The sequence below is a fragment of the Cordyceps fumosorosea genome (assembly GCF_001636725.1).
Source record: "Cordyceps fumosorosea ARSEF 2679 chromosome Unknown scaffold_10, whole genome shotgun sequence".
Taxonomy (NCBI): domain Eukaryota; kingdom Fungi; phylum Ascomycota; class Sordariomycetes; order Hypocreales; family Cordycipitaceae; genus Cordyceps; species Cordyceps fumosorosea.
Window position 1 is genome coordinate 502,466 of NW_017387310.1, and position 12,173 is coordinate 514,638.

General features: G+C 55.1%; 5 protein-coding genes across 5 annotated transcripts; all 5 read right to left on the reverse strand.

Moving 5' to 3' along the window:
• Window positions 1-922: 922 nt before the first annotated feature.
• Window positions 923-2,037, reverse strand: ISF_04659 (Formate/nitrite transporter; the record flags this gene model as incomplete). The annotated part of the gene is made up of 3 exons (XM_018848265.1): window positions 923-996; window positions 1,132-1,609; window positions 1,771-2,037. The coding sequence occupies 3 exons, from the start codon at window positions 2,035-2,037 to the stop codon at window positions 923-925; spliced, it is 819 nt and encodes a 272-aa protein (XP_018704599.1).
• A 588-nt stretch (window positions 2,038-2,625) lies between these two features.
• ISF_04660 (hypothetical protein) lies at window positions 2,626-3,204 on the reverse strand (the record flags this gene model as incomplete). The annotated part of the gene is made up of 1 exon (XM_018848266.1): window positions 2,626-3,204. One exon carries the CDS (start codon window positions 3,202-3,204, stop codon window positions 2,626-2,628), a length of 579 nt encoding a protein of 192 aa, XP_018704600.1.
• Window positions 3,205-4,199: 995 nt separating this feature from the next.
• On the reverse strand, window positions 4,200-4,565 carry ISF_04661 (hypothetical protein; the record flags this gene model as incomplete). The annotated part of the gene is made up of 1 exon (XM_018848267.1): window positions 4,200-4,565. The coding sequence occupies one exon, from the start codon at window positions 4,563-4,565 to the stop codon at window positions 4,200-4,202; it is 366 nt and encodes a 121-aa protein (XP_018704601.1).
• Window positions 4,566-5,598: 1,033 nt separating this feature from the next.
• On the reverse strand, window positions 5,599-8,505 carry ISF_04662 (SNF2 family helicase/ATPase; the record flags this gene model as incomplete). Its single annotated transcript, XM_018848268.1, has 1 exon — window positions 5,599-8,505. The coding sequence occupies one exon, from the start codon at window positions 8,503-8,505 to the stop codon at window positions 5,599-5,601; it is 2,907 nt and encodes a 968-aa protein (XP_018704602.1).
• A 1,072-nt stretch (window positions 8,506-9,577) lies between these two features.
• Window positions 9,578-10,779, reverse strand: ISF_04663 (hypothetical protein; the record flags this gene model as incomplete). The annotated part of the gene is made up of 4 exons (XM_018848269.1): window positions 9,578-10,098; window positions 10,150-10,308; window positions 10,383-10,466; window positions 10,521-10,779. The coding sequence occupies 4 exons, from the start codon at window positions 10,777-10,779 to the stop codon at window positions 9,578-9,580; spliced, it is 1,023 nt and encodes a 340-aa protein (XP_018704603.1).
• Between the last annotated feature and the right edge of the window lie 1,394 nt (window positions 10,780-12,173).

Genomic DNA, 12,173 nt, shown 5'->3' on the forward strand with positions numbered 1-12,173 from the left:
CCCCCCACAAAAAAAAAAAAAAAAAAAAAAAAAAAAAGTGACGAACCAGTTCGCCCGAGCAGCCCTGCAGTATCCGCCCTTGATCTCCCCACCCCTGCCCTTCTTCCCTTTTTTCCTTCCCCGTTGCCAGGTCGCCAGATCTCTCTTCGTCTTTGCCGCCCCCTGTTGCAAGACTTTACCGTTTACTCGCATGAGCAAAGCTGTGCTTTGCATATGCCAGCTCGGAGGTTGTCAACCGACACTTCTGCCCGGACACACCGCATACTGCCCCGGACTCACCGCATACTATCCCCTGCTCACCGCAACCCAACTGTCTTTGCCGACTAAAAAGGCTAAAAACGTCAGACGGAGAAACCCTTGAGTCAAAACGACACATTGGTGCGAGCTAGTCCATGTGGTCAGCTTCCCATCGCATTCCTGTCGCGAACCAACATTCCTGTGCGCGGCGCGGCGCGAGTTGTACCCGCGTCATCATCTGTTTCTTTCTTTACCTCTCCGACCTTTTGCTCTCGCGTATAGCCTTGCTGACTCGGCTGACAACTTTGCCCTATACTGGATATATATATATCTATATACATAGGTTTTTTTTTGGGTTCGGCGCTCACTTCTCGGCGCTGGAAGCTGACAGGTGAATTACATCATCACTATACGCGTTAGCGACGCGTCTCCACGCGTCTACCACGCGTTAATGACCAATGCCCCAAAAACGTGGGCAACTGTCCGCCACATGTTCAGGGTCTAAATCGCAACGGCCTCCATGACGAATGGATCGCCCGCCGTAAACCCGGGTACGGCTCTGACGTAGCCCAAGGAATTACGATGTCGACGTCGCTCATTTTCAAGCGGCATCGGGCTCAGTTTACATAGAGACCAGGGCACTGCCCATTCACGCCAACGTAATTGTGATGCCTGCTTTTATACCCTACTTGCCTAAGATTGAGCCCATCGGCGATAATTCCTCCATCTCTAGCGAGTACATGTACCAGTAGAAGCAGCCTAGATGATCGTCAGTAAGGAATTCGTCATCGATCGAAATCAGAAAAAATCATGCCCAGACACAGCCAGCATAGCTAGCGCATTCGGGGACAACCGAATACATCCAAGAACAGCTCAGATACACAGGAAACTTACCACAAAATAGTCCACCGCCGATAATGTTTCCCAGCAGCACCGGTATGACGCCCTTCCAGATGTACAAGCCCACGCTTAGCCCCGGCGCACCGAGCGCGATGCCGACGGGGATAAACGTCATGTTGGCGACGACGTGGTCGAAGCCCAGCGACACAAACGCAAAGACCGGCCACCACATGCCGACCGTCTTGCCGGTGACGTCGCGCGCCTGCACGCCCGCGTACACGGCGAGGCACACGAGCCAGTTGCAGCCGATGCCGCGCAGGAAGATCTGGTACCACTCCGGGGAGACCTGCTTCTTGACGGCGAGCGAGATGGCGGCGGAGCGGAACGGCTCGGTGGCGAAAACGCCGCCGTGGTCGAGGAGCAGCGCGGCGACGAGCAGCGAGCCGGCGAGGTTGCCGAGGAAGGTCAGGGTCCAGTGGGAGAGCATCCGCCACCAGGGGATCCGCCGCTGGAGAGTGGCGAGCGTGGTGACCTGAGTTTTGTTAGCCTCGCTTCGCTCGATGTGGAAGCATGTAAAAAGTGAGGGTAGGGAAGGATTGGGAGATTAATTGTGTGTGTGTGCGTGTATGTGTGTGTGTAAGAGAGAGAGAGAGAGAGAGAGAGAGAGAGAGAGAGAGAGAGAGAGAAGCATACCATAAATGATGCCGTGCAGAGATCAACACCGGTGAGCATAATCAGGACCAGCCCATAGGGAAACACCAGGCTGGCGATGATGCGGATGAGCCCAGGTGCGTTCTCCTGCATCCACGGAGCGGCGTTGGCTATGAGTACCGTGCCACATGCAAACGCGAGCAAGGCACCTGCCGATGCGCCGCTGAGGAAGACGCGATGCGGCGCCATCGTGGCTTTGCGTTGGCCCATCTCGCCGAGGACGTGGACGCCTTGCGCGGCGGTGAACATTGCTTCCGCCATTTTCCTGTAAAGAAAAAAGAGAGGAAAAGAGAAGCCAAGAGAAAAGAGGAAAAAGAAAGCTTTTTATACCTTGAATGTGACTGTCTGATGCCTTCTTCTGTTGTAATATGTCGTCGATTCGGTCCGCTGTTTCGATGCAGGGGCCTAGACGCCTCTTTATACCACGACCCCCTTCCCGTATCCCCTTCCCGCCTGTTCTCCTTATCATGAGCGATCCGGCATCACTCATGTATTTTGCGACTTATCTTTGATACGCAGGCAACCTAATTGGGCGGATGGGAAAATGTCTTGGAAAGGTCAAGGGCCGTGCTATCAAACGGCAGAGACTGAAGACGCTGCCAATGTTACCGAAAGCTGCCAAGATGCAAGTCCCGCACCCTTGACATTGTCGTAGTATGAACCCTCCCCCAGATAGAGGTACCGATGCAACGGTTCACAATTGGGTGAGTCCGTCGGTAAAGATAACGGTTCTCCGCGGCCGAGGATGTTGGGGGGGCCGCCTTATCAAGATAAGCCGCTGCAGATCCTGATGGGCTCGGACGATTGCGTCCCCCCCGCGAACGGCAAGGGAAGCTGTTATGCGAAATACTCCTTGACGGGTGGCTCCGTGGCGTTTTCGCCCATCCTCGCATCGGCGTAGGCCAGCGCGGCGTCCTGGAAGGCTGGGAGGTCGACATCCGGGCGCACCCACCCGCGGGTCTGCATCTCAGCGAGCGCCGCGACCGCCCACGTCACGCAGCTCTGCTGCGGGTGTGTGTTCTTGACGGGCAGCGGGACCGTCTGGAAGAAGGCCCTGAGCCGCTGGAACTCGTTGTCCTCGGCAGCGGTGTCGTTGGGTAAGGCATCAGCCGCAATAGTCCCTACGACGAGCTGGCCGATGAGCTTGGGGTTGGGGGCTGGGGGCGCCTCGGCGCGCAGCCACCAGTCCATGGACGGGTTGCGCAGGCGAAAGGTGACGGGGTCGATGTCAGAGGCGTCGGTCGCGTCAAAGGAGTAGAGGGGGGAGTCTGGGGGGGTGGCGGCGGTTGTGGAGGAGGAGGAGGAGGAGGAGGACATGAGCAGGAGACCCCAGTGGTAGGCCTCGTATCCAAAGATGCGACGAGAGTTGCCTCGCGAGAGGGTGTCACGGTGGTAGAGGGCGAGCGTGACTAACATTCTTTCTGGATGGGAGATGAATGAAGATTTTTAATCCAGGTGATGAGCCAGGTATGAGGGGATGAGGGGGTCGAGGAGGGGTTTGGGTGAGAAGGTGAGAGCGAGGTTATGGCTGCGGTTGCCTGCTGCATGAAATAGATCCACAGCGCTGAGTGTGTAACCACAGTACAGAATGAATGGGAGAGCGGGTTGTAATACAGCGAGATTCATGGGAAATGCTCAAGAACAATGTAAAGTGTCATTTAAATAGCATAAAATACGATGCTTCTGGGTCTACATAGCTGGGTACACGAGGACATTGTTGGAGAGTAACAAGCTCGTACGACAAGGGGTGAAAGGTCAAGGATAAGAACGGTGCATAAGGAAGTACATACATAGATAGGTATGTATGCCTTAGGTAGTTGCTCGCGCCGCAGGAACGAGATTCGACAATTGGTCGGGTTCAGCGAAAGCTGTTACTTGCCTGATGTACATAGTATTACGCGTTTGTAGGGTGTTGAAGGAAGAAAAGAAGGAAGGTGCGAGGGAAACATTCACGCCAAGAGGCAGTCGTGGGGAGCTGCACTGACTGATCTGATCAAGTTCGTTAGCGGGTCAGCCGTTGGACCCCACAGTACCAATACAGTACAGTACTCTCGACATACTATGATGCAGTGCCCAGCAGTAATCGACTTGTCCCTTGGCAGCGGGCAAAAGGGGTGGGGTGTATGAACGAGCAACTTTAGTTAGCTACCTAACTACTAGTTAGGCAGCCGGGATCTCCAAGACTGGTTAGGTTTTCCCCAGGTGCTGGCCAGCGACGGCGGCGGGTCACGACGCCATGAAGCTGGCGCTTACCAGTTGGGTATGGTGGCTGTTCCACTGACTTGCGATGACATCCGCCAGCATCTTAACTGAACCAGGTTATGAGCTAATTATATCACTGACCAGGAGCACGATTCCCGGATTTGAAACCCGCAAGACAGAGCGGAGCACTGCCTTCTTATTTTGAGTACCTAGACGACAGTTGTTTGCGCTTCATCAGCGCTGAGACCATAGTGCTTGATCTCTGGCTCAGTACTAGGCCAGTTCCGGTTGTCGGCATACGCGAGCGCGTCCTCCTTCGTCTTCTCAACGTCAAAAAGGCGCGCCCAGCCCCTTTCTTGAAGGCGCTCGACGGCGTCCAGGACCCACGTCACGCAGCTCTGCTGCGGGTGCGTCTTCTTGACCGGCAGCGGCACGGTCTCAAATAAGGCGTGCACCGCCTCAGGCGTCACGTCGGCGGGCAGCTCACCGATGACCAACTGGCCGAGGAGCTGGGTGCTGGACAACGGGTCGACCCGTGGGCTGGACAAGCCCTTTGCGTCGAGGAACCAGTCCATGTTTGGAAAGGGAAAGTGAGGTTCGATTGAAGGCTGGTGGAAGACGGACGACGGCCGATAGAAGACGAAGTTTTTTAGCCCCTCATTTTAGGCGCCCTCGCAAGCTTCCCCTTCCAACGACGAGACTGCCTGCGAGGTAGCCCTCCATCGGCGTACTGTCTCCTGGTATCTGGTCGCTGGCAGCCCCGAGGTCTAAATGGTTCGCAATTGAAGGTGGTGTCGATGCTGCAGGGCCCTAGCCACATCCTGGTTTCCTCACAGCGAATCATTTCGCGGGGCAATTGGGTTACTGCAGCCGGTTGTAGATTTTGGCTATGGGGATGGACGTGTGCGTCGCGACGTACTCCATGGCCTCAATATCGCACGGGACGACGGGCCCCTTGATGAGGCGGTGCCAACTGACGCGAACGACCGAGGGTCCGAGTTCGTGCCCGAAAATGAGCCTACCGAACCATAGTCGTAGGCGTAGCTGGAAGAGGGTGCCTATTGAGAGGCCCATCGTCGCCAATGTTTGAAGATGGCGGTTTGGGCGTCGCCAAGATAGGATGGTGGTTTGGTGTGATGCAAGAGTCCAAGTTGCCAGGTGCCCACTCCACCAGGGAGCGTTTGTACATACTACATGTATGTCTTTCAGCGGTTTTAACATGGGGTTCCTTTTAGAATTATATGATGAAGTTAGACATTACTTTAATTATGGCTGGAATAATTTCAGCTATTCCAGTGATTTATGTAAATTACCATCTTTTAATTTTCTGGACTCAAGACTGTAGCTGTGTCAACTTGGCTACACATCAGGCACCCACCATATCCGAGCTCTGTCCGTCTCAAATGCAATTCTAGCCTCGTGTATTATATAGCCATGCAATGCTCTCATACAATGCTCCCTAGCTTGTAACTCTAGTAATGTGACCTAGCCAACAAGAGCAAAAATGCAATAGTGTTGCTCTACCAGCAACAATCAATGGTCCATCATCTTCATGATATCCTTGTTAGCACAAACAGCAACTGCTGCAGCAACCACTTTCCCTTTCCTTTACTGCGTCTTCATCATCCGCCGCACCTCCGTCTCCAACGTCTCCGCCCCTTGCTCCTCGCCTGCAGCCTCCCCGCCAGTGACCCTGTTCGCCAGCTCAATCTTCTTTCTGCACGCCTCGTGGATCAGCTCCTCGACCGTCCCCGCCGCCACCAGCCGGAGCACCTCGACGTCGCGCGTCTGGCCCAGCCGGTGCGCCCGGTTTTCCGCCTGGATGTCGTCCTGCGGGTTGTCCGACTGGTCAAAGATGACCACCTTGTTGGCCGCCGTCAGGTTGATGCCCGTGCCGCCCGCGCCCGTCGTCAGCAGGAACACCAGGATGCCCGCGTCCTGGTTGAACTCGTCAATCAGGTCCTGCCGCTCCGCCACGCTCGTGCTGCCCGTCAGAACCCGGTGGTTGATGCCCTGGTTCGCAAGCACCTCCTGCAGCAGCTCGATGAGCCGCGAGAACTTGGAGAAGACGAGGACGCGGTCGCCGTTGGCCTGGTACTGCCGGATTAGCTCCAGCAGCTTTTTGACCTTGCCGCTGTTTAGCTGCGATGACTCCGAAACGTCAAACTCCTTCAGAAACGGGTAGTCGCGGCACCACAAGTGTAGCTCAAAGTCGGACGCGTTCTTCAGCTCCTGGATCAAGTGTTTGATGTCGGGCTGATGCAGCTCAGACTGAGGAATGCGGTCCATTAATACCTTGGCCATTTTGGTGACAGCCTGGTCCGTAAAATGCCGACGAAAGAGTAACGGATGAAGGGCGGCCTTGCGCAGCTGCATCCACACGTTGTTCTGGTCGTTTTGGCGACCGCTCGATTTGCGCTCCGAAGGAGCCGTTTTGAAAAGCTCCTCGTACTCGGCATATATTGGTTTTTGGTCTTCTGTCATGTCGCAGTGCACCACCCGGGAAATCTTGCGCGGCATGTCTGACAGCACCTGGTCCTTGCGGCGCTGGAGGATAAATGGTTCCAGAATCGTGCGAGCACGCTTAACTCGCTCGCTGTATAGAAACGCGCCGTTGGAAACGTCGCGTACCGTTACCTTTTGGCTGAAGATATATTGAATATGTTGCATGTACCCGTCAAACATTTGCGGGTTGATAAAGTTGAGGAGCGACGTCATTTCAAGCAAGTTGTTTTGAACAGGTGTTCCAGTGAGTAGCATCTTCCACGCCGCAGGTATGCGGCGCAGGTCCTTGTATCCTTTTGTATCCGGGTTCTTCATCTTGTGTCCCTCGTCAAAGATCGCAGCGTTGAGGCAAAACGACTGCATGGCTTCAAGATCGGCTTCTGAATTGATTTGCGAGTACGTGGCTAGTACGATGTGATATGCGTCGAGATCCTGCTCAATTTCGTAGGCAATTTCGGCGCGTTCCGACTGCGATCCGCGGTATCCAATCACGGAGAGTCCGGGTGCAAACTTTTCGAATTCGCCCAGCCAGTTGTTGTATGTGCTTGGTGGCACGACGACCAAGTTCGGCCAAAGTCGCTCCCCGTTTGCCGTTTCCACGAGCTGGCATATAAATGAAATAACTTGGCAAGTCTTTCCCAGACCCATTTCGTCAGCAAGAATGCAGCCAATTCCGTAATTATTGAGAAGTGTCATCCAGTTTAGCCCGAAGAGCTGAAACGGCTTCATGCGACAGTGGCCGTCCATGAGGGTGGGCTGTTGCGGCACCAGCGGCGGCACAAAACTGGTTGCGCTGTTGGGCGTAAGAGGTGCCCCTTCGTCGGGAGTTTTCCTGCTCTTCGAGTGCCCAAAGTAGTCGAGATCCCATGTGTCCATGACGCTTTTGACGGTGCGCGCCTTGGCCTCACATGTGGCGACTACCTCGTCAATGGCGGTCACGGCATCTAGGAAAATTTGCACGGCGTCAACAACAGTCTCGCCGATGCTGACCCGCGCTCCCTTCCGGGATCCTGGCCTTTTGATGGTGAGTTTCCGAGCAGCGTATAAGTCAGCAAATGGTCGATGATCAATGATGGGTTCCAACAAGTTTTCCTTCATGCCAGTCATGGCAGCCAGTTCCTGTAGTGTGCTGTTGTTGATTGATTCCAAGACTCGGTCATTCTCATCCGCTACCAATTCCCCCTCTTCCTGGTAATCGTCCCCGTCATCCTCTATTAAAATCACTTCCTGGCTTGGCGGTGGTGGCTTTGGTCGCGACGCCTTTTGCGAAGATAACTTTGACCGAGGCGCTTGTTGTAAGGAAGATTTTGGATAGGAAGACTTTGGAGGAGGTGATTCTGGAGGGGACGATGTTGGCGTAGGAGCTGACGACTCCTTAGGCGACACCAGGCTTGGGCGCCGCCCCTGCACTAGCCGCCTCTTCTTCCTCCTGGTTAGGTCTTCTAGGTGCTGTATGGCGTCGTCCAAGTCATTGTCGCACGCACGCAGCGCCTCGCGGGCCTGCTCTGGTGTCACCCTCTCGCCGAACACGTCGTATATTTGCTTCAGCCTCATTCGCCGCGATTCATCCTCCGCCCTCGGCTTATAGGCGAAGGCGGATACGTGCGCTTTGAAGTCTGTCGGCCTGATGTCCCCCCTCGGCAGCTGCAGGCCGCCTCCGTCGTCGTCCTCATCGTCAGAGAGCAGCGAGATGGTGGTGGCCGGGTGGGCGCGCTTCGGCGACGGCGACGGTCGGCGTGGCCGTTGCGGTGGCCGGAAAACGGTGCCGGCGGGCGCTAGCCGCGAGACGATGGGCTTTTGCTGCGGCTTCTGAAACGGCGACGACGCGGGCACCTCGACGATGCTCCTCGGCGAGGAGCTGGGCGGCAGGATCTGCGTGGGCTGCGTCGTCGTGGTGCGCATCATCATCAGGGCGCCCGGGCTGCAGGGGATGGTGTCCTGCTCACCACGGTCGGGCGTGCGGGCGCTGACGAGCTGCCGAATTGGCAGCAGGGGAGAAGAATTTGCCATGATTGAGGGCTTCTCAAAGGCGAGGCAGCCGAAATTGGCGGAGTGCCTGTGTTTGAAGAGCAGATCCCCCGTTGGGCAGGTGAAAATTCACAACCAACTGACCCGCGACTTTTTGGCGCGCGATGTCATCACGAAGTCACGTGTTCACTTTAACCAGAAAGCGCTGCAATGGCGGGAAGGGTCCCGTAACTATACCTGCACTGCCAATTCTCCATTCATCAACGCAATGGCCACGAGACGAATCAACGCGTCCGAGAGGACAATCCTGGAAAAGGACGATACGGAAAATGAGAAGAGCAATATTAGCCCTGCAGTGCCACAGTACGCGCGATGGCCTTTGTTGCGACGAGGCCGCAGTTACTAACTTGCCTAGACACGTCATTCTGAAGCTACTGGGGTTTACATTTGCCATGATTGTGCTGCCAATCGGCTCCTACTTCCTGACTGTGCATACAATTTTTCAAGGTACGGCGTTGGGCTGTCGAGGTAGGAGGCATGCTGACTTTTTAGGCAACTCTTCATGGGCAGGGGGGTTTGCGGCGTTGTTGGCCAATGTGGTGTTGTTGGGTTACGTTATTGTGGCTATGAATGAAGACGATTCAGAGAACATTAAGGCCAAGGCCAAAGCGAAGAAGGATGAATGAGTAATCAAAAGCGAGGGCAATAAAATTATTATCGGCGAGGGCAATGCGAAGGATAGAATCCGTCAATAGCTAGGGCGCGAAGATTAATGCAATGGCGATAATGAAGATGGCAGAGAAGAAATGAAATTGCTGCGTTGTCAAAAGTGATGGATGCAACAATGGAATGCCAAGGCCAAAGCCGAGACAAATTCACGTATCAATGGCGAGACAAATCACAATAGTAACGGTAAGTACGGAGTCTAATGTATTCTAACCAAGACTTATGGTCAAGTGTCATGAGCAAGAGCAACGACTCGAGTAAGGCAACGCCTAGTCAACAGTCCACAACGCCGCAAAAAATGGTAAATTAAGCCGCGTAAATCAAAGAATAATTCCAATAATTCAACTAGTACGCTACCAACGCCGACCATGCACATTACGCATTAATATTAGTTCTTGCTAAAGCGGCGCGACAGCCAACTCTTCCTCTTCTCTTGAGTAGGCTGCCGCTTCAAAAAGCTGCCTTTGCGCGGAACGGGAGGCGGCACTGGCTCGTGGCCCGCCACAGGTGCCGGGGGTAGCGGATGCGCCTGTTGTTGTGGTTGGGTGAAACCAAGATTGGATTGCGGGTGGGCAAAGCCGATGCCATAGTCGTTGATGGGTTCCTGGCGTTTGGTCGGGGACGCTCGCCGGATCGAACTATTGTCACTACTTGTAGGATCGGTTTGATATCCAGCGGGGTCCGTATGCCCGCTGCCGGCGGCCGAAGTCACAGTTTCGTAAGATCTGTCCTTGTTGGGCAGAGGGTAGACGTGTTGTTGCTCATAGTCTCTGCGGGGAGGGCGAAAGCCTTGGCCGTCAAAGAAGCCCGAGTTGCGGCGAGTGCTAGGCGCCGTTTGGGAGTCGCGATATGAGATGGGACGGCTGTTATTGCCATAATAACTGTCTTGAGGGAAGCGTGGTTGTTGGACTATTAGCGAGGTTAGCGAAAGGGTGGCGAGGAGACTCAAGCCGAGCTTACATGTCGACATGCTGGTGCGGCGATTCCAGTTGGCCGCTTCATCCCGGTGGACAGTGGAGCGACGCTGATAGCCACCATTGATGGCTGCTTCAAAACTACGAATAGTATCGAGCGGTCGCTCCCAGCGCGATCGGGTGGGATTGGAGCGGTCGGGGTCAGCTGCACGGTGTTAGCATCGTGGCGGCGAAGGCGCGAGGCGGGCGCGCGACGATTGAGTGGTGAGCGCGACGTACTAATGACATTTCCTTGAAGATCCTTGTGCTGAAACGAACGCAGCGGTGCCGTGTTGGTGTCGGAAGCCATGGCGGCCACCATAGCTTTTAAATGAATTAGCAGGGTCGGAAAGAGAAGTCGAGACAGTTTTTACTCACATGGCTCTGCTTCGTACATGGCGACGAGCGGGTCTGCCTTGGAGTGAAGACGATGCGTTTCCTTTTCCGCCGATGTCTCGTATTCCTTTTGGGAAGAGGCGCTCTTTTGGGACTTGTGAGACTTCTTAGAATGCTCAGAGCCGACACTGAAGCTGCGCGGTTTGGATCGCTCCTCTTGATAGTATTGAAAGCCGGCAGGAGGTTGCTGGCGCTGGTCCTGCGAGGAGGAGAAATGTTGCTGACCGGGTTGACCAGCCATGATGACGGCGGGCTGGGGGTGGACGAGTATTTGAAAACTGGGCTGAGATGGGCGCGCAGGGCGCTGGAGACGGGAGGGCAACAAGGGCCACCACAAGTCGCAGGGCAGAAGCAGGGGGGCGGTCGTAAACTTGTCGGGCACGAGTGGATCAAGCGAGCGATCGAGGATACAACGGCGGGCGATGGAAGGCCCGAGTGCGTGTATGAAGTTTTGAATTGACCTTGGGTGGGATTGAGAGCGGAGAAGACGGGACTTGTTGGATGGACAGAGTCGATGCTGTTGGCGAGAGAGCAGCAGGTTGCTGGGATCAAGTGGAGGAGGTTGGGTCACTGGTGAAAACAGGTGGGCCGCAGCGGCGTAGAAGAAAAAAGATGGGATGCCAGGGCTGAATGGCGGATGGAGAAGAGATGGGCGGCAACGGGGGGAGACAGGACGAGAGATGGTAGAGGCGGCAAACTGATGAAAATATGCTGCTGGTGATGGATGAAAGGCGATGGGTTTGGCGAGACGGGAGGAGGAGAAGGGGAAAAGAAAGGCACGATGTTGGGGGAGTTGCGATGCGAGTTGCCACCTGACTGACGTAGGTGTGATTCTTGGGGGGGGTGGGGGGTCCGTCGCCGTAGCAGCCGAGAGAGGACGGTATGGGGATGGAAGGTATGTGAGTGAGCTGTATCCGTAGGTGGTACCGAAAATGGACAGCAGAGGAGGAAAAGCGCCGGCTGCGTACTTGGCGGGTTTGAATCGTCTAACAGGAATACTCTGGATTGTCTGGTCTGCGATGTGCCAGAGTTATTGTGCCAGAGCTGTTTGACTTCCTATCAGGGCAGCTAGAAAGGTACAGCTTGGCGGGCGAGGAAGCCAGGTACCTATAATAGCAGCGGAGCAAGCGTATCGGCAGGCGGAAGCGGAGTTTTGTGGCGTCGTTTGCAGGCTTGCTAGCGTGATGTGGTCCTGCAAGAAGCTGCAACAGGCTGCAACAGGCTGCAGAATGCAGATGAATTCGTACTCTGGGTGTCTGGTACCTTGATTTTCTTTCGACGTTGCACAAGACGGCAACGGTACTAATGCACCCGTGCTGTGAGCCAATTTGTTTGGGCAGGTAACCGGTTTTCTTGGGCTGGTATGGACCGACCGAACAAGGCACTGATGGTACGCTGGGGCTTGTTGTCTGCGCTGGCTGGTACTCTGGGTATTCTGGGAGGCGGGGCCGTCTTCAAACCCGGTCGTCGACCCGCAACGCACGCCTTGCAAAGATTTCGTTTCCCCCAAAGTCGATGCCGAAAAGTGACAAGCCGATACGAGCCAGCCTCGTAAAGCTGCGATCGGATGGATGGATGGTGCGGAGCTCGATGAATACCAACACGCAGGGCTGCTGGCAGATGATACTTTGATAG